At 46.1% G+C, this 21,258-nt stretch overlaps 1 protein-coding gene and 1 pseudogene across 2 annotated transcripts in view; both read left to right on the top strand.

Moving 5' to 3' along the window:
* LOC102245392 (serum amyloid A-2 protein) overlaps nucleotides 1-7,858 on the top strand; it is an 18,157-nt gene extending 10,299 nt beyond the window's left edge. The window contains exons 1-4 of one of the 2 annotated variants that reach the window (XM_005883323.1): nucleotides 4,853-4,899; nucleotides 5,330-5,424; nucleotides 7,038-7,176; nucleotides 7,604-7,858. In XM_005883323.1, the coding sequence (XP_005883385.1) occupies nucleotides 5,334-5,424; nucleotides 7,038-7,176; nucleotides 7,604-7,766 (393 nt within the window). In that variant the 5' untranslated portion in view covers nucleotides 4,853-4,899; nucleotides 5,330-5,333 and the 3' untranslated portion in view covers nucleotides 7,767-7,858. Of the gene's footprint in view, nucleotides 1-4,852; nucleotides 4,900-5,329; nucleotides 5,425-7,037; nucleotides 7,177-7,603 lie in introns of those variants that run through there. The other variant, XM_014530962.1, reaches the window with a different exon arrangement.
* A 10,546-nt stretch (nucleotides 7,859-18,404) lies between these two features.
* LOC102253165 overlaps nucleotides 18,405-21,258 on the top strand; it is a 3,537-nt pseudogene continuing 683 nt past the window's right edge.

Below are 21,258 nucleotides of genomic sequence, written 5' to 3'. Positions count from 1 at the left end.
TTTATAATATCTCATTGTATGCGGGAAACGTATTTATACGTTTTACGTTGACTGTAAGTAGTAGAGCCACCTGTTAGCGCGCGATAAAAACTACCCGCAAACAATGTGATATCACACTCTCCTGGTGTTTCTTTTTTTCTATTTTTTTTGTTAATCCTCACCTGAGGATATATATTTTTAAAAATATGTTTTTATTGATTTCAGAGATGTAGGGAGAGGGAGAGAGAGATAGAAACATCAATGATGAGAGAGAATCATTAATTGGCTGCCTTCTGCATGCCCCCTACTGGTATCAGGCCCCAAATCCTGGCATATGCCCTGACCGGGAATTGAACCCTGACCTCCTAGTTCATGGGTTGACACTCAACCACTGAGCCACACTGGCCAGGCCTGAAGATATTGATTTTTAAAGAGAGTGGAAGAGGGGGGCGTTAAGAGAGATAGAGAGAGAGACATCAATGTGAGAGAGACACATCTATTGGTTGCCTCCTGCAGAGAACCTGACTGGGGCCAGGATCGAACCTGCAACCCGGGTACATGCCCTTGACCAGGAATCAAACCTGAGACTTTTTAGGTGCCTGGGCTGAATCTCTAACCACTGAGAAACTCAGGCCAGGACTACTTTCCTTCTCATCTCTTTAGCTGGGTCTACCTCATCTCCTCCAAACTCTAAGTGTCCTCAGACTTTGTTCTGGGCTCTCACTTTTTATTTCTCTACTAGAGGCCCAGTGCAGAAAAATTTGTGCACTCGGGAGGGTCCCTCAGCCCGGCCTATGCCCTCTCGAAGTCTGGGACCCCTCAGGGGATGTCCACCTGCTGGCTTAGGCCCACTCCCCAGGGGATCGGGCCTAAGCTGGCAGTCAGACATCCCTCAGGCAGCCCAGGAGCCCTCAGAGGATGTCCACTTGCCAGCAGGGAGCAGGCCTAAGCTGCAGTTGGACATTCTTAATGCTGCTGAAGAGGCGGGAGAGGCTCCTGCCACCACCACTGTGCTGGCAGCCATCAGCCTGGCTATTGGCTGAGCAGAGCTCCCCCTGTGGGAGCTCACTGACCACCAGGAGGCAGCTCCGGCATTGAGTGTCTGCCCCCTGGTGGTTAGTGTGTGTCATAGTGACCAGTCATTCCCAGTCGTTCTGCTATTAGGGTCAATTTGCATATTACCCTTTTATTATATAGGATACACTCAAACAAATGTAAATAGTATCTATTTGCTGGTGGCTCTTCAATTATATCGCCACCTCAGAACCTCCTTTCTGAGCTCCATGCTTGTATATCCAATGGTCTTCTTGACATGTCTGGTTGGACAGCTTCCAGAGATCTCAAACTTAACATGTCCCAAAGTGAACTCTCATTTCAGTCCAGAGCTTTCACCTAGTAGGCTTCTCCACTTCAGTAAATGACAGGACCATTCTCCCTGTTGCTCACTCCAGAAATTGGAGAATGTGCTTGATCCATCCCTTCCCTTCACTTTCATATCCAATCCACTGGCAAGTCCTGATTCTACTTCCAAAATCCATCTGTAATCATCGGCACTATCCCATGTACATCCATGCTACTGGCCACATCATTTCTCACTAGGCTTAATGCAGTAGCCGTCTAACTAGTCATATAATATATCATCCAAACCAATTCCTTTTCCAGAATGAAAAGTGGCATTATTAATAATTAATCCATTCTAGATTAAGCCCACAGGGGTTAATCTAGAATGTCCTACCAAAACAAAACATGTAGTTAACCTACCTCTCAGTCTAGCATACAGTAATAATCAGATCACTTCTCTTAAAATTCTTGCTTAAAATCGTTCAGTGGATTCCAATTTCCCTTACAATAAAATCCAAGTCCTTATCTTGGCCTACACAACACAGTGTTATCTGTTCTTGAAACCCTTCAGCATCACCTGATGGCACACCCACTCATGCTTACAATCCTCAAATCCCACCAGCAAACCAAGCTCTTATTTGCCACTGAGCCTTGCACAAGGCATTTCCTCTACCCAGGACACTCTTCTGCTTGCTGTTGACATGGCTGGACCTCTCTAGTCTTGTGGGTCTTTCCTAAGTCACTCTTTCTTAAGAGATACCTTCCCTGATCACCCTGGCAGGCTTATCCTGTGTAGTCTTTCCTTCTTAACAATTTCTGTAAGTGGGATTATTTTATTAATTTTTTGGTTATTCTTCTGATTTTTGTTTAGATTACCTTCTGGTACAATTTCTTCCCTGGAGTATAAAATCAATGAGAGAAGTGACCATTTCTGTCTTGTTCACCCATAAATATCCAGTACCGTGCCAGTGCCTGGCATATAATGGATCTCAACAAATGCTTATTGAGTGAATGAATGATTGGATTAATTTGTTAGTTACTAATAAAATGGTTTTCTTTCCTAATAGGTCAATATAGTTATAAGGAGCTAATAAAGAGGGAGACACTAAAGATAAAGAAAGGGGAATAACACCAGATTCAACGGGACCCAAGAGGCAGTATGTTTAAGCCCACAGGGGATGGTTAACCCCAAAGCAAGCAGGAACGTCTCTTGCTCTGAGAAAGGGAAAAGGATATTGAGAGTGAGGTCAGGGGATGAGACCATTTGAGAGGGAGGACAGGAGACCTGTGGGAGTCCAGCTGTGCTTGCTGTTGCTGTACTTGATGTTCCTGAACTCGTCACACTCCACTGCGTTGGCTCATTTGCTTGTCTGACTTTAGGGCACGTAGGCAGGAAACCCAAGGGAAAAGGAACGTCTGTCTTTTTGTATGTCATCCCTGTATCCACAGTACCTGTCACAGCACCTCCCATGTAGTATATACACTTACTAAATACTTGTTGAGATGAATGAAGTAGAGAAGTATAGCTTAGAAGTTGACAGATCAGGGTGGACGATTTGGGAGTTGGAGAAAGCATGCATGATTGATACAATTTTTGATTTGCAGGACATGGTAATGAGTCACTTTACAGTAGTGATGTAAATCCATATCAAAATATCTACTACCATACAAACAAAAATAACATAATTTTATTTTATCATATAAATTTATTTTCTCTTGAAATGCTTTACATGTTCTCTCATAGAAAAAAATTTAGGACCCTAAAGTGTAATAAAGTACTGTATTAGTCATCATGGTATACGATGAAAAGCCTTGGGAGAAAATAAATACTTGGAATTTCCACTGTGCTGACTATCAGAGGGGTAAGTTAGCACAAAACACTGGGAAACTAGTGGAGGGAGAACAAGGACAGACACACGGTATTTCTCTAAGACACCAGGACTAAAAAACGCATCATTATTTACATACCGCCAAGGAAAAAATTGCTGTTAATTCAATTAAGACATAATGGTTTCTTATTACTCAGAATTTTCATTCCACATTTATTGAGAAAATTCTCTTGGACCCACTTAGACATAGATTTTTATCTTACATCACTCTCATGTATATAAACAAAAAGGAAAACCTACATAAATTTATAAGTTTTCCTAAAGCAAATGACAACTATTTCATTAGTATAGCCTGGTCATTAGTGAATGTAAGACACGTCCTAATTTCAGAAATTTATAATCAAAACATGTGTGTTTTAGAAGTGCTGAAACGTAATATTTAAATTTAAACTACAGATTCTCTCATTATACTTATTGAAAGAAATTAATCAGCTTTGAGCCATTATTGACCACAAAGCGTGATGATGGTGCTCCTGAGGTCAAGTTCAGCTTCACACAGGCCGCTCAGACATGGGGAACCTCCACTGAGCCAAACCAGCTAGGGCTGGGGTAATAATTTAGTAAAGAAGTAGCAGGGTTTGTATGTACAGGCTCTCCTGAACTCTGGCGTTAAGGGTGTCTCTCTCAGCCCCCTGGAGCAGGGAGGGTACCTTGTACAGGGGAGATTTATTTTTGCATCCAGGGAGATAAGGCAGGGTTGGCATCCCTTTCTGCATTGGCTGCTTGTCAAGTGACTTTAATTCAAAGGAATCAATACACCATTGTGGGATATTGTGGAGCAGCCTGCCCCAGGCTCTGATAGTTCCTGGCATCTAAACGCTTCCTCTCCCATTATGAGGCGGGGTGAGCGGAAGCAAAGGTCCCACCACTTGATTGCCCACAACTAGGAAGCCAGATTATTTTTATTTATTAATGAAAGATTTTTTTAAATTAAAGTGTAGTTGGCATATAATATTATATTAGTTTGAGGTGTATAGTGATTAGACATTTAGATACCTTATAATGTGGTCACCATAAGTCTAGTAACCACATGTCACCATGCAGAGTTCCTGGAATAACATAAGGGAGCCCGCTCAGATAATACACTTCCTCATGGCTGAGCCAGCTGAGCAGGCCTGTTTGTGGTGGAAGTACCTTCCAGGGCACCTGGGAGATTTGGTGAGCTAACTGTCAGTTTTGAAGCTCAGGGCTTTAGATATGAACTCAAAAGGGATTTCATTTCTGACACATCTACCATCTGACCATGCAGAGACCATCCTGAGGGAATGACAAGTAAGGCAAGGTCCTGGCTGGAGGAGACGGCCCCTAACTGCACATCTTCCAACAGCCTGGGTGCCCCATCCTGGAGCCCCTCACCCTTCCTCTCCACATCCAGGGGGCCCTGCCTTAGCCCCTTCAACTTTGACAGCAGAGGCACCCCTGACCCGTGGCTTTGGGGCAGAGCGAGTCTACTGTGTTTCTTCAGGGTTACACAATGAGGAAATGACCTGTGCATGAAGACAACCACTGCTGTCCAATAAGTGTCCTTTGTACCTTTTTAAGAGAAATGATCCAGAGGGACTTTCCACAGGTGCCAAATCTGGCTTCTCTCCCACCCCCCTCCTCCAGCAGGGAGGGCTCAGCATCAATAAATAGCAGCCAGCTGTCCCCAGCAGGCAGGGACCAGCAGCTGGGCTCCACCAGAGACCAGGTGAGGGACCACTCCCAGCAGGGCCTGCTCTACACACCTTACTCTGTTTTCTCTTTCAAGCAAGAGAAAACATTCTTTTAAAATAATTACTCTCTTCTGCATTTGTGCTGCATGTGATCTGTGCCGGCCGAGTGCACAGGGTAATGCTTCTGGTCTCATAACAGGCTGCTCAGGGGGTTTGGTCCTAACTGTTCTGTTGCTCCCTCAGTGCCACCTGGTGACTCCTAGACAGTCTTGGGTTCAGGGTTGATGGGTTCAGAATCGAGGACCGTGGCTCTGAGTGAGGTCCTACTGCAATGTTTCCTAGATGGGCAGCCAGCGTCTCTGAGAACAAATGGAAATGCACAGCCGGGCTGTCTTTGACATACAAATCCCAAAGGAGGTGTGCCAATCTTGCCTGCATCTCTCTGACCCTCACCTTTCATTTCAGCACCATGAAGCTTTTCACCAGCCTCGTGTTCTGTTGCTTGGCCCTGGAAGTCAGCAGCCTGGGCTTGTTTGATTTCGCTGAGCAGGCTTATGACGGTAAAGTCTCTTGCGGGGTATGGGGGATGGAACCCAAGGCCACTAGGATTTCACCTGAGAGCCCTTCAGGGTTGGGGCTATTGTATTAGTTTATGTTGCCCCCTGTGGTAGAATGTGCTGGGTGTTTTGGGAGCTTTTCATCAAACACATGGAAAAACCGCAGGACTTATTTCAATCAGTTACTAGAGAAAGGACAATCATTCCCAGGTGAAAGGTAAGTTTGACTAGAAGACTCAATAGGTATTGAAATGGTATACAATTTCCCTCAGAGCAACTGCACAAAGTATGATTAAAGTTATCCATCTTTTCTTCCCCTCCTCCCCTCGCCCCCTCTCTTGCTTCTCCCTCCCTTCCATTTCCTAACTGGGTAGTTTAGTGAGACCTGCAACTTAGCTCTTGCTGGGGCTTCCTATAGTCAGGTACACTGCCCCTGCTTTAGTCTGTTTCCTACCCTTTTCCAAACTTTTTAAAAAATATTTATTTTATATTTTTATTGATTTCAAAGAGGAAGGGAGAGAGAGAGAGAGAGAGATAGAAACATCAATGATGAGAATCATTGATCAGCTGCCTCCTGCATCCCCCTATTGGTGATTGAGCCTGCAACCCAGGCATGTGCCCTTGGTCGGAATTGAACTTGGGACCCTTCAGTCCCCAGGCTGACATTCTATCCACTGAGCCAAACTGGCTAGGGCCTCTTCCAGCCTTTTAACTGACCAAAAGGCAACCAGTAACATCCATTGAGCCCCCTCTAGGAACTCAGCACTTCCATGCAATTTAGGGCGACCAACTCTCCTGGTGTGCCTGGCTGCTGCTGAAGGAGGGGCTGAGGGCCTGGGTCACTGGGGGGCATGGCCAGCCTGCAAACAGCCATCAGCCCCTCGCCCAGGCTGGGCAGGCACCCCAGCGGGGACCCCAGAGGGACTCACTTCAGGATTCCCTGCATTCTGTCTGCAAGAATCCGATTCTTAGGCATCAGGCAGAAGTGCTGTTCCCTTGTGCCTTTCTCACAATCTGCTTCCCATGTCACCACCAGGCTCAGCGAGTCCCCTGAACACTAGCCTATGTAGCTTCCTCCATATACCAGACGTTCTTGATCCTGAGCCCCTTGGTGCCCCGGGGACATGTGGCCATGTGGGAAACACTGCTGGTTGTCACATGGGGATAGGCTGCTGCACCTACTGGGCAGAGATGTGGGGATGCTGGGGAGCCTCCCACCTTACTCAGGAAGGCCCTGAACACAAAGAATTCTCTGGCCCCAAATTTCAGCAGTGCTGACATTGAAATCCTGTTCTGTAATGTTTGGCCTCCCTGTCTCCTTTAAACATATGCCCCAGAGGCCTCAGTGAGCTGGAGCCCACAGATAGCATGACAGGCATCAGACCACCAGGTACAACCTAGCTGTGCCCCCACCGAAATGTCTCTCCTTAGAGTCACCTGGGGAAGCCAACTCAGCCTGGAGAATGTTCTTCTCAACCTGTGGTCTCCAGGGTGCTGTGACCACTGGGTGATATTGAGTCAGTGGTCCATTTTCATCCCTTAATTCTTCTCTAAAGGGTGTCACAGTTCTCAGATATTTCACCTCATATCTCTGTGCCATGTCCTTTCCATCCCAGGAACCAAAGACATGGTGAGAGCCTACTCTGACATGAGAGAAGCCAATTACAAAAACTCAGACAAATACTTCCACGCCCGGGGGAACTATGACGCTGCCCAAAGGGGACCTGGCGGTGCCTGGGCTGCTAAAGTGATCAGGTAACCTGGCTCCTGGGGATGCTGGATGGGTGAGCAGAGCTTGGCTGACTTTGAGGATCAGGATGGTGTAGGCCCTAGAGAAGGACTCTGTTGGGGCTGTGGGCTCCTCCTCATGTTCTTCCTTCTACCTTCTCCATCCCTGCCCAGCGCAGGGCCTGGGCTGTCAGCAGAGCCAGAGAATGGCTTGTGAGCATGTCCCACAAAAGAGAAACTAAGGGCCAAGGACTGATTCCCACTCTCCCCTATGGGTGCTGTTCTCCCAGTGGGAGGGGGTCACCCCGGGGCTGAGTGGGCTGTGCCCAGGCAGGAACAGTGCTTAGCCTCATTCCAGGCTCCTCTCAGAGTCATTAATCCCTTGGAAAGGGGAGGCTGGGGCTGCTTCTCCTCAGCCCCTGATTCACCTCCTACCTGCCCTCTTCCATTCCAGTGATGCCAGAGAGACTTATCCAAGACTCACTGACCTTCTTAAGCATGGAGACAGCGGTCATGGATTGGCGGACCGAATTGCCGACCAGGAAGCCAACAGATGGGGCCGGAGTGGCAAAGACCCCAATCGCTTCAGACCTCCCGGCCTGCCTGCCAAGTACTGAGCTCCTTCTCTCTGCTCTCAGGAGACGGGGCTGTGAGGCCCCTAAGGGCAGGGACCCCAAGTCATTGAGTTCTACATCCCCCGATGCTAACAGAGGGCACATGATATCTGTCTAATAAATGCTCAAGAGTTTGAATGTTGAAAATTTTGTGTAATATTTTGGTATAAGAACCACTCGTTTGGTGTTGAGGGTGATGGATGGACACCCATGGGAAGATCAAGCCTGTGCCTGTGTGTTTGGGTGTAGGGGACAATCTTAGCGTTGTACAGTGCATACACCCTACTAGACACCTTTCCCTGAGTCAGACCTGCTCCTCTCTCCGGGTTTCTTGGTTACATTTTTGCTTCTACTCACTCCCTGTCAATGGTGTCTCTCACCATCTCAGTCCCCAGGGCCTTGTCTTAGTCCCCTGACTTTTATCCCTCAGTGGTCTCTGTCTTTTTTTTTTTTTAAATATATTTTATTGATTTTTCACAGAGAGGAAGGGAAAGGGATAGAGAGTTAGAAACATCGATGAAAAAGAAACATTCATCAGCTGCCTCCTGCACACCGCCTACTGGGGATGTGCCTGCAACCCAGGTACATGCCCTTTCCTGGAATCGAACCTGGGACCCTTCAGTCCGCAGGCCAACACTCTATCCACTGAGCCAAACCAGTTAGGGCAGTGGTCTCTGTCTGAGGGTAGAGGACACAGTGTTGGGAGGACTGGTCCATGGGATCCTGCTCCAGAATCTACCAACTTTTCTCAGCAGCATCCGAAAATCCAATTATTAACTAATTTCTGCCTGTGCCACCTAAGACATGCCTCAAAGGAGTTCCCTCTACTCTGTTTTTATTGCCTTATTTCGAGCCTAAATGCAGATGCAATGCCCTCTCATGTGTGAATATTTCCTCACAGCTTCTTCACCTTAACTACCTCACATTGTGGAACTGATAGTGAAGAGAAATTTTGATGCAGGACCATTAATTACTAATAGTATTAACTACGAAGGAGCAAAGAATACAAGAAGGAATAAATTTGAGAAAGGGTGCTCCACAGGGCTGAGATGTAGATCTCATTGGAAAGTCTCTAGCCCATCGGAAGGCTGATAACGATTGCTAGGTGTCAGAAACCAGAGCTGACAAACAAGAACTTCCCCATGAGGTGCCCATGAAACTTGGCAGAAACTACCCAGGATGTAGTTGAACTCCCTGGGAATGCGGCTGGGTTCCTGCCAATGCACTTGGATGCAGTGCAGGTGGCGGCAGGAGGAAGAAAGCTGCTGAACTTCCTGGAACCCGCCGGTGGAAGGGGCAGTGCTAATTGTATTAGAGCTCGGGAAGTATGTCTCAGCGCTGCGGCTGATGCAATGGTGTGAGCACACTCCACCATGACATGCTTCCTCGGCACACCAGGAAGTAGCAATGCCCGCCTGAACTAACTCCTAGAGCCACGTGCACAGTACCCCAGCCTTTCAGCCATTGGTCGCCTATAGCAACGTGTCTCCCTCTGTTTGGTCCCCTCATGCTATATATACCCCTGTAGTTCCACAATAAAACGGATCTGCGTCACTGAACCTGGTCCCCGGAGTCGTGCATGCAGACGCCCAAGCGCGTTGGGGCTCCGTCATCCTCACCCCCGAGGGACCCCCTGCTTCACTAATGACTGAATTATGTCCCCCACCCTCAATTTATGTTGATGTCCTAATTTCTAGGAGGCTGTATTGGGATTAAGGAAGTAATTAAAATTAAATGAAGTTGTAAGAGTGGAGCCCTAGTCTGATAGGATTAGTGTCCTTATAAGAGGAGATGAACAGATTGCCAGAGCACAACTGAGGTTCCTGCCAGCCAACCCACAGGCAATATGAGGGTCAGCAAGTTCAGGGTTACAGTCTACATGTCACAAATTCAAGGAAAGGCTCAGTCACTTCCATTCATTAGCGCGTGTTCAGTCCCCCAGGCTGCAGCGACAGTCTTATCTGTGCTCAGAGACTGTCCACTGGTGCCCCTGGGAAGGTAAACAAGACTTGAGCACCTGCTGTATGACCAATGATCCTCGACTACCCCGCTACCTGGGAATTACCGTCCCTTTTCAGAAGAGGGAAATGGAGGCCCGCAGAAATTAATATACTTATGGAGGCCACACAGCCTTGGCGTTCTGGAAGCTGGGTTTAAACCCAGTTCTCTCTGACCTTAGAATCGGGGCTCTTTCTACTACAACACGGACCCCCTACTAACACGAGAATGTCCTATAGTCACCATGCCTCCTCCCCTCCACTGAAATGTAGAATGATTATGAGGTTCTTGTTTTTTTTGTGTCATGTATCACTATTTAAGGAATATATAATTTTATTTTAGTATTGCTTTTTAAAAATACATATTTTTATTGATTTCAGAGAGGAAAGGAGAGGGAGAGACAGAAACATCAATGATGAGAGAGAACCACCAATTGGCTGCCTCCTGCATGCCCCCCCACACACACACTGGGGATCGAACCCGCAACCTGGGCATGTGCCCTTGACTGGAATCGAACCTGGGACCCCTCAGTCTGCAGGCCAACACTCTATCCACTGAGCCAAACCCGCCAGGGCAGTATTGCATGTGGTATCTACCTTTTTAAAAGCCATAATCTACCTTTTTATTGAATTTATTGGGGTTACATTGGTTAATTAAATCGGTTTCAAGTGTAAAATTCTATAATACACTAGAGGCCCGGTGCACAAAATTCGTGCATGGGGGGGTGCAGGAGGGATCAGGCCTAAACCGGCAGTTGGACATCCCTCTCACAATCCGGGACCTCTGGCTCCTAACCGTTCTCCTGCCTGCCTGCCTGATTGCCCCTAACCACTCTGCCTGCTTCATTGCCCCTAGCCACTCACCTGCCTGCCTGATTGCCCCAACCACTCTGCCTGCCTGCCTGATCACCCCTAACTGCTCACCTGTCTGCTGATCACCCCTAACCACTCTGCATGCCTGCCTGATCACCCCTAACTGCCTCTGCCTCGCCCCCCCGCCACTACAGCTTCTTCCAGAAGGATGTCCAGAATGACATCCAGAAGGTCAGTCAGCTGTCTGGTCTAATTAGCATATTATGCTTTTATTATTATAGATTATCTGTATATTGTATTGTGTGTCAACCACCCCTAGTCTAGTCTCCATTACCATTTATTTCCTCTTTACCCTCTTCTACCTGCCCCCACCTTCCTTCCCTCTGGTAATAACCATACTGCACTGTTTTCTGACTATCAGGGCTTTTTTTTTCTTGATCCTTTCATCTTTGTTACCCAGTCCCCAATCCTCTCCCTTCAGACAGCTGTCAGTCTGTTCTCTGTATCTATGAGTCTGTTTCTATTTTGTTAGTTTATTTGTATATTAGCTCCCACGTATAAATGAAACCATATGGTATTTGTCTTTCTTTGACTGGCTTACTTCACTTAGCATAATACACTTACGTTTATGGTCTTAAGGAAGCTCAAAATGGGAGGTAGTGTCAGTTGCTGGACCCTCTATGGGCATCAGGTTGCCTGGACCATGAGGTGGGCTATCCCCTTGATATTTCAGGCCCTTGGGTCTCTCACTATTGGGTAGGTGGGGACATGTCATCCTCCCCTGTACCCCAGTCGAGTTGGAGGGTTGCCTAGAAATTAGAGATGGAAGATCCTTTAGTATTTTCTTCAACGAGTCATGAGCTGGGTTCATCTGCAAGCAGGAAGGTCAAGGGGTTCAGCAGAGGGGATCTGCGGACACCAGAGTGGGGGAGGGTAAGGAAGCCTTTGTGTTTGGGGAGAGACAACACAGCCTTAATCTTGGATAACAGATTAAGTCCAGGTAATAAATCACCCCCCCCCCCCCCCCGCCAAAAAGGAGATTCTCCCACTTCACCACATTCCCTCTCCCATCACCACCTAACGCAGCGGTTCTCAACCTGTGGGTCGCGACCCCTTTGGGGGTCGAACAACCATTTCACAGGGGTCGCCTAAGACCATCCTGCATATCAGATATTTACATTATGATTCATAACAGTAGCAACATTACAGTTATGAAGTAGCAACGAAAATAATTTTATGGTTGGGTCACAACATGAGGAACTGTATTTAAAGGGCCAGAAGGTTGAGAACCACTGACCTAACAGTTCTTAGCCCAGGTTCCCAGCTATTTCATTGGGAAACCATTCCAGGGAGCAGGAGTGACAGACTTGGGAGCCACCCAGGGCCAGAGCAAGGCCAACATGAGGACGTATTATAGAGTCAGACACGAGTAAAGCTTCAGAGCTGGAGCTCATCCCACCAGGAACTTCCGAGGGACAGAGTAGAAAGTGACCCAGCACGATCCCCGGGAGTGAAATACAAGCACCTATCAACCGGCTTCCATCGCCATTGTCAGGGGCGGGCCCTCGAATGTTCACTTGCTTACATTTCACTGCTGTGCACGTGTGAGTGCCCAGTGAGTTTTCCTGGGGCGGGATGTACAAAGTCATGGAGCAGCCTCAAAGCCAGGTGCTGTCAGGCTGCCCTGCATGAGAAGGATCAAAGCCGCGTGGAACTCCCCGCTGTAGCAGTGGCTGGAAACGCCCAGGGGCAGAGCGTCTGAAGGGGTGCATAGCCTTGTCTGATACACATACCCTGTGCCTTTCTGAAGCCTACAGAATAGCACACGCCTCCCCAAGGTGTGGACACAGTACATTCTCTCAGGAATGAAGGGACTGATGGAATCTCAGGCTGAGAATAAAAGCAAGAAGAGGAAATTGCACTGGTCAGCCAAGAGGGGAGGGAGGTAGGTGCAACTGGGAAGGACAGAGAAATGTAAATACCATGGACTTGTGAAATGAACCAGCCATGAACCCTGTGACCCCACACAGACAGAGCCACCTCAGAGGACCCTGACCTGGAGCCCAGTGCCAGGTGAGGCATAGGAAATGCTATGGGGCTAGGACAGGGTTAGGGACATGGTGGCATTCCTGGCAGCAAAGTTATACCTGCTACACACCATGTAATATTATGCTTAAAATAACTTGTTTTTGTTATCTTACCAAAAAAAAAAGTAATTTCCCTGCACAGCAGGCAGTTAAACGCTCCATAGCTTCTAAGACCACTTTTCATTTCGCTACACCATCTAGCATTCCTGCCACTGCTGTGAAGGCTAGTGCCTGATGAGCTGGTCCCCAGTAGGTCTGCCCACAGAGTGGTTCCCAGAAATGAATGCTTTGATAATGAGACGGTTCAGTTTGCCAGATGTGGACAGAGCTCGACGATACATACTACAGAGTGATGGTGTGCAGCAAACAAGCCATCTCACCCAGTGGTACTGCCATGAAGCAGTAAGAGAGATCAGTAAACTTTGACCAGCCCCAGAGAGAGAAGCCCTCACGCAACTCTCAGAAACTGGACTCACAAGAGATAAAAGGCAAGTCTTTATGTTATTTCTGGCAGCAGTTTTACCATACTGTGCCTAAAGAATTTTGTGGGACAAACTTTGCTTCAAGTGCAGACAACCAAAAATCATTTTAAAAAGTCATTTCAACCTTAAAAAAAAAAAAAGTAGTTTCTTAGAAGCTGGGGTAAAATGATGGCCATTATGGTGAGAGGATCCAAGGACAATATGAGCCACAAGGTCACCAATGGAGATAAGTTCTGATAATAATGACAAGCAACTTTTTAAAAATCCTCACCAAAGAATATGTTTTTACTAGTTTTAGAGAAAGGGGAAGGGAGAAACATCAATCGAACCTGCAACCCAGGTATATGCCCTACTGGGACTCGAACCTGCAACCTTTTGGTGTACTGGATGGCGCTCCAACCAACCCAGCCACTAGGCCATGGCGATCAGCAAGTTTTTGTTAGCAAGGGGTTGGCCCTAAACTTCAAAGCTGAACTGTGTGTGTAGACCGGGCTGCACTGCCTGGTCTGGGCTGAAAGTCCGAATAGTGTCGTCTCCTCTAATTCCACACTCCATCTCCAATCCCCAGGGCGTGAAGGCCATGCCAATCAGCACCCACGAGCCTGGGAGGAGGGAACCAGAGAACCGGAGCTGGTGTCTGACCCAGTGGAGCCCAGTTCCCAGGCACACCTCACAGAAAGCCATTTCTCCAAAATTATGCAAGTCTAAATAAACTGAGAACAGAACAAGCTGTGTAACTGCTCAACGTCATTGCCTTTAGTTAATTAAGACTAAGTTGCTGGGGAAAAATACAGAAGCTTAAGAAATACAGAAATTTATGTTTCATGCAAGTTTGTGGTGAGTGATCCCCTGCCAGGGGCCTGGGCTCTGCACTGTCTCTCAGATTCCTGCCAGGTTCCTGACTTCGGACTGAACCCTGCTGCTCAGAGGGGGTCAGGGACCAGAAGCTTCAGCACCACCCGGGTCCCATCAGAAATGCAACGTCTCAGGCTCCACCTCCCTCAAGTCCCCTGTGGCAGCCAGGACCACTTGCAGAGCATGTGGGCAACCGTGCAAAGCAAAAACGTGGGACCTTTGTTCACAAATTCTTAAAAATTCCAAAATGGTGAAAGCAGGGCATTAAGCCAAGCTCAGGGCTCCGCTAAGCTGGGGCTCTGCATGCCGCACAGGCCTCAGGCCGTGAAACAGGCAGTTCACTGGGAAAAGCTCCACAGCCAGGGGGCTGAGAGCACTGAGACTGTGTCACCAGAGCCAGGCTTTGCCTCCAAACATCAGGTGTAAATATGCCTCGATCACCAGGGGAATACAGTAACTGAACTCAGATTGAGTCAGAATCATCCATCTGGAATGAGCAAGACGGGAGCCACAATCTGGGAAAACCTCCATATTGAGGACAGAGCTGTGCCCGTTAGTATTTGTCTCAGCCTCTGGAAGAACCACCAAGTGGGGATTTTCCCGGCCTCCCTTGTGTTCTGTATTTGATCCACAGACCATGGTTGTCCGGAAACCCCAGGCTCCTCATCTCAGCCCAGCAGCTCCGTGTTGTAAGTCTGTGTTGTTATCCAGGAAGTTCCTGAATCCAGATTTCTTCTACATGATGGGTGGGCAAAGCTGGTTGTGGCTCTGACCTCACTCTGAAGTTACCATTACTGACAGGAGCAAAGATTTCAGCCCTTTGTTCTGCCACAAAATGGTTAAGATGGTACATTTTATGTTATCAGTATTTTACAGTAAAAAAGACCCAACAACACACAAAAACGATTTGCAGAAATTAGAGGGACAGATCCTGGTGAAATTTCCGCAGGTGGGCACTGGGGCAAAGGGCATCTCAGGGTTGAGCAGAGGGGCACAACCAGAGAGCCATGTGCACAGTGGGTTCAAAAGACAGAAAACCCAGGATGAGAGGCAAACTTAGGCTCTGAAACTAAGAAGCTGAAAGCAGGTCATAGAGGGCCTTACCTGCCAAGCTCAAGGATTTGGACTTTATTTTGAAAGCAGAGGGGAGCCACCGGAAGGTCCTGATTGGGAAGAAGCATGATCAAGGCTGTGCCTCAAGAGAACAAGGATTCGAACAGTGGATCTCCAGTTCACTTCCTGACACCAAGACAAGCACTCTTTCTCGGGGGCCTTGTTTTATCTATCAGTGAGGACAACTCTACATCTAAATCCAGGAGCAATGTGGGGTGGGGGGCACATAGCCGCCACACACTGGTGACCAAAATCCTTAGGTTTTCCACAATTCCCAAAATTCTAAGAAGCTTTGTGAAGCCTCCTTTCTTGGACAATCTCCTCACTAATCTGGTTACAGCATATCAATAATGTGGGAGTATAAAAATTAACAAATAGAAACCCCTTTTAATTGCAGTTGGGAGGTCTTCTAGGGAGAGGGCTCATGCTCATTGTGGTATTTCTCCAAATACGATACTCAAATGGCAATAAGAATATGAAAAGATGCTCAACATCACTAATCATTAGGAAAATGCACATAAGAGCCATAATGAAATATTACGTAATGAACACTAGGATGGCTACTATAAAAGCAAACAAACAGCCCTACCCGGTTTGGCTCAGTGGATAGAGCATCAGCCTGTGGACCAAAGGGTCCCAGGTTCCATTCCGGTCAAGGGCACGTACCTTGGTTCAATCCTAGGCCACAGGTCGGGGTGCGTGCAGGAGGCAACCAATGGATGTGTCTCTCTCTCACATTGATGTTTCTCTCTCTTTCTATCTCCTTCCCTTCCTTCCACTCTCTTAAAAAAAAATAACTAATGTTGACAGGAATATAACATGGCATAGACTCTATGGAAAACAGTATGGCAGTTACTAAAAAATTAAAAATAGAATATTGCCCAGCTGGTGTGGCTTAGTGGTTGAGCATTAGCTCATGAATCAGGAGGTCATTGGTTCGATTCCCAGTCAGGGCACATGTTTCAGGCTCAATTCCCACAAGGGGGCCTGTAGAAGGCAGTCAATCAATGATTCTCTTTCATCATTGATGTTTCTATCTCTTCCTTCTTTTCTCTGAAATAAAAAAATAAATAACGTTTAAAAAATAAATTTTAAAAGCTTTAAAAATAGAATTATCATATGATCTAGAAATTTTACTTCTGGGTATATACCCCAAAGAATTGAAAGCAGGGTCTCAAAGAGATATTTGTACAACCATGTTCATAACACTAGTAATCACAATAGACAAGAGGTGGAAGCAACTCAAGTATCCATTGATAAATGAATGGATAAGCAAAATGTGGTATACACATTTTATAGAATATTCTTCAGTTTTAAAAAAGGAAGGAAATTCTGACACATGCTACAACATGGATGAACCTTGAGACATTAAGCTAAGTGAAATAAGCCAGCCACAAAAAAGACAAATACCGTATGATTCCATGTATATGAGATACTTAGAGTAGTATTGAAATATAGAGACAGAAAGTAGAATGGTGGTTCCAGGGGCTGGGTGGAGGCGGAGATGAGGAGTTCTTTAATGGGTAGAAAGTTTCAGCTTTGCAATAAAAGCTCTGGAAATTGGCTGCACACTACTGCCCACATTCCTATTCTCTCATCAAGCACTACAGGCAAATTCTGACTTAGCAGTCCCTGGACTGATTCTGACCCCTACTGCTGTCCCCTACTCTAGCTTAGTGTAGGACGGTCCAGAGCTATCCACTCTCGTCTCTAACCCGTTGCACATCCATCAGCCTTTCTTCTCTAGGGAAATTCAAAGGCCTTTAAAATTTCCCCTTTGAGTGAAGGTGTAGGGATGGGGCAGGTGAGTGGACTATGGACTCCATCTCAAGGTTAGCAACTGCATGAAATTTCTTCCCAAGATTATTTTACTAAACTCCCATAGTTAACCCTGTCTGGCTTTTCTGGTTGAAACTGCCATTCTCTAGCGTTGCACCCTCCCAGCATTCTTATGCTGCACCCCAGCTTTCTCTTCAACCTTGCTGATTCTTCTATTCTGACAACTTAGTGGCCAATGGACCATTTCCTGATCATTTTAATGGTGTGTCATTTCTGCACAACATTGTAGCAAATTTCTACACTACAGTACAACGTTCCTGGGTTACAGTACCTTCCATAGCAACCAATGGTGAGCACACTTGAGTCTGGAGGACTCCCTTTTCCAGTGCAGAGTCCACTCTACGGGGGTGCTGGAAGTTTTATTTTCGGGGGTTGTCTGTCCTTCCTTCCCTCCTCCTGCACCCTAGGGTCCCAGCTTCATCCTGAGCTGTCTTCTTGCAATGGAGCCCATTCTGCTGTTCCGCTTGCCCTGTAGTCTCACATTCTGCAATCAAATCTCTTTTCTAATATTGTTTACCCTTCACAGCAAATGTCAATACATTAGGGGAAAAACTACCTTTCTCACCAGGTGTGAGACTGAAAATGGGCAGAAAACCCCAATTTGCTACATCCCTGAAAGCTGCCAGGTTGCACAATCTGGGAAACTGAGATGTGTGTGGAAAATAACCATCGTGTCCTGGATGCTGGGTTCTGACCAAGAGGAATTTCCCACATTATAATTTTTGCTTCAAACCTCTCTTGCCATTTGTCCCACTAGCAAAGCGTCAGTATATGTAGCACCAGGCACAGCTCCCAGGCGGCGGCACAGGCAGCTCAGCTTCAGCAGGGGTGTCAGCAGCACCGAACAGCCAAGGGGAGGTGCTAGAACTTTCCAACATGTCCAGGTTCTTTGGAGTTCTTTTTTCCACCAGCTTTCTTGTGCTGCACCACAGCTCTCTGCATCTCTCCTGAATCTACTGTTCTGACGATTAGATTTCACCAGATGGGAATACTTTGGGGGTAGAGATTTTGTCATATGTGTCTTCTGTGTGAGGTAGGGATGATAGAGCAGGTATCCTACAATAATTATGGATTCTTTAACTCATTTCATGTGACAGAGAGGTAGGGTAGTCACAAAACTTCCAAATGCCTTTGGGATAGTTCCTGTCCAGTTGGGATTCAGGGCTGGCAGGGGATGATTGGAATTGAAACTGGTTTGTACAAAAAGCTCATTGTATGGTCTGATACAGGAAATCACTGTGAGGTTAACGAGTCAGAAGAACATGTAGAACTGAAGCACAACCTACCCATCTATACGATGAATATATATTCATCTATATATGTAGATAGATATTGATATAGAAATATAAGATGGAGTGGAATTTATTTTTGGAAGGTTGGGTAGGTCAACATGACCAAAAAAAGAGGCAAAACTGCTTCATGCTTGGTTGTGTCTGCTTGACTCTCTGTCTTAGGATGAAGCTTTCCACGATCATCGTTTTCTGTTGCCTGCTCCTGGGCGTCAGTAGCCAAGGATGGAGAACATTCCTCAGGGAAGCTGGTCAAGGTAAGGACCCAAGCATGGGCTTAGAGGAGGCTGCATCCGACCCCGCCCAGGTTTCACCTGAGCAGAGGCCACATTCCCACAAGCGAAGGTCACGACTGGGTAGAACACTGTTTTCACGGTAGGTGTTCCCTAGGGTTTCCTGGACACATTTTGGACTCTTTTGTTGGGATCCCCAGGCTGGTAGGCACATAAGGTTTGACCCCCAACTTTCTGCAAGTGTGATGGAGAGATGGCCAATTCAGAGGTGCCTCCCTAAATATAAGTTGCCCTCTACTGCCCTCTAATGGCAATCAGGGATGGCCATTTCTTTGTGTCAGCCATGAAGTGGATGTATTAAACATATGGGGAGTATTCACACTCCCCAACCACTTAATTATTGCAACCAGGACAAATGGAGCATTTAATATGTGCTAGACACTGTTCTGATTTTTTTTAATGTACAAATGAACTTGTTTTCATCCTCATGTTTTAATCCTTTACTCCTGTGATGTGGGTACCATTATCTCTTAACAGAGAAACTGAGGCATAAAGAGAGTAAGATACCTAACAAGAAATCCGCTGGTTTGGCTCAGTGGATAGAGCGTTAGCCTGTAGACTGAAAGGTCCTGGGTTCGATTCCAGTCAGGGGTACATGCTCAGGTTGCAGGCTTGATCCTTAGCAGGGGCGTGCAGTAGGCAGCCAATCGGTGATTCTCTCTCATCATTCATGTTTCTATCTCTCTCCACCTCTCTCTTCCTCCCTGAAATCAATAAAAATATATTTTAAAAAAAGAAACCTAAGTAGAGCAGGATTTAATCTGGATCATTGAGATCTCCAGACCTTGCTATGAACCACGGTACTAGACTGCCTCCCAGGCAATACTGCATGTGGAAGAGTGGGGGATTTCTGAACACACATTCTGTTCTTTATCTGAGCAAACTGGTAATAGTGGGGATGTGGTGCCTTTCAAAGGCAACTCTACAGAGCTTCTCTCCCTACAATGCCTGGTGATGTTTCTGTTGTGGCTGAGATCTGGTCAGGAAACCAATACCTAAAGATACACACCTCACTAGCCATAGTAAAGAGGCAAACATTTGTTTATTTCACAGAATTATAGTTTGCATTTTTTTTCTTGTGGTAGTTTCTGAGTAATTGTCTTAAGAGTTTGCTGTTAATTCTAAATTCTCATAAAGCCAGCTGAAAATATCTTTTCATCGCCTACATCAGTGTTTTTCAAAAGGTTATTCTAGGTCTTCTTGCATGAGAATCATATAGCGTCTGGGGTGCATTGTGAAATGCAGATGACTGGGTCCACTGAACCACAATTTCTGTGGCTGAGTGTATAATCTAGCTTTTATTAAGCACCCAGTTGATTTTGTGTACACTAAAGGCTGAGAGCCACCACCTTCGCTTTGCTGCTCCTTGGTGATGAAAAATGCCAGACATTTTCAAAATATTTGTTATGCAAGTCTGGACCAAAAGGATCTATTTAAATTAGTAACTCAGAGTGTATAAGAACAGTAAAAATGTCATACCTCTCAACAAAACTGTGTTTTCTAATGTCCAAAAATGACATATATGAAATGAAGATCAGTTATCTCATGGGGCAATTACATAAACCATGATTATAACTCTACATTAGATTTTTCTCTTTTCCTAACAAGTTATTAAAGTTTGGTCATTTAATTTTATTTGTTTAAAATGTTTTTATTGATTTCAGAAGAGAGGGAGAGAGAGAAAAATCGATCAGTTGCCCTCTGAGGGTTGACCCTACAACCTGGACATGTGCCCTGACTGGGAGTCAAACTGGTGACCTTTTGGTGATGCTCCAACCAACTGAGCCACACCAGCCAGGGCATTTACCATTTAATTTTAGTTTGATCAAATTCATTCTGCCAATGACTCCCTGCTCATCTTACTTCATTCCTTTACTTTCTTCAGCCCCCTCTTCCTAAGGACCAGAGAAGTAAAATGATAGTATATTGTCTACCTACAATGTTCTTGACATTATACAGTATTTTCTCAGTTCTGTGTAACCACTCTGAGGGAGGCAATACTCACCCATTTTATTGGGAGGCACTGAATTTTAGAGATGGTGGGTCAGTTGACCTTACATTGCATGTATCACCCATTTATTTAATGCCTTTTTTTTTAAAGGGAACTCACTATCACCTGATGATTGAACTCTGACAGTTGCCCAAGTGCCAAATGTGCCCAGACATTCAGATGTACTCAGTACCAGTTGTCCTCACTTTGGAATGAGTGTCTCCCATTGACTAGGTTGGGAGCACTGTGCTTCTGAACCTCCCTCAGAATCACATTTGTTCTCACATCTGTTCCCTGCATCTTTCCATGTTGAGGTTCCTTGTGAAAGCAAACATCCCTCCAGGACCACCCTACCTCTCCTTTACACGCCTCACTCAGCCAAAACAAAGTAGCAACAGAACTTAGAGTGGAGCCAAACAGAATAAAATTTGCATGGTGTGTGATTTTCATGGTGTGTTATTTGCATGGTGTGTTATTTTTCACTAAAGAAGTGAAAAATAAAGAAATATTTATTTCATCACAATATAGTTAGTCTCCAAGGGCTTTTCGATGACTGAAGTCTTGGAATCAGTGGGAAGGAAATGTTTTATTCCTCTATTACGCCAAGATGTGATTACCTTCAGTTCACAGTTTCCTTCCTTTCCAGGGACTAAAGACATGTAGAGAGGCTACTCCGACATGAGAGAAGCCAATTACAAAAACTCAGACAAATACTTCCATGCCCCAGGGAACTATGA

This window comes from Myotis brandtii, unplaced genomic scaffold, assembly GCF_000412655.1.
Source record: "Myotis brandtii unplaced genomic scaffold, ASM41265v1 scaffold782, whole genome shotgun sequence".
In the NCBI taxonomy this organism is placed as follows: Eukaryota; Metazoa; Chordata; class Mammalia; order Chiroptera; family Vespertilionidae; genus Myotis; species Myotis brandtii.
This window is presented reverse-complemented; position numbering and strand designations above follow the sequence as displayed.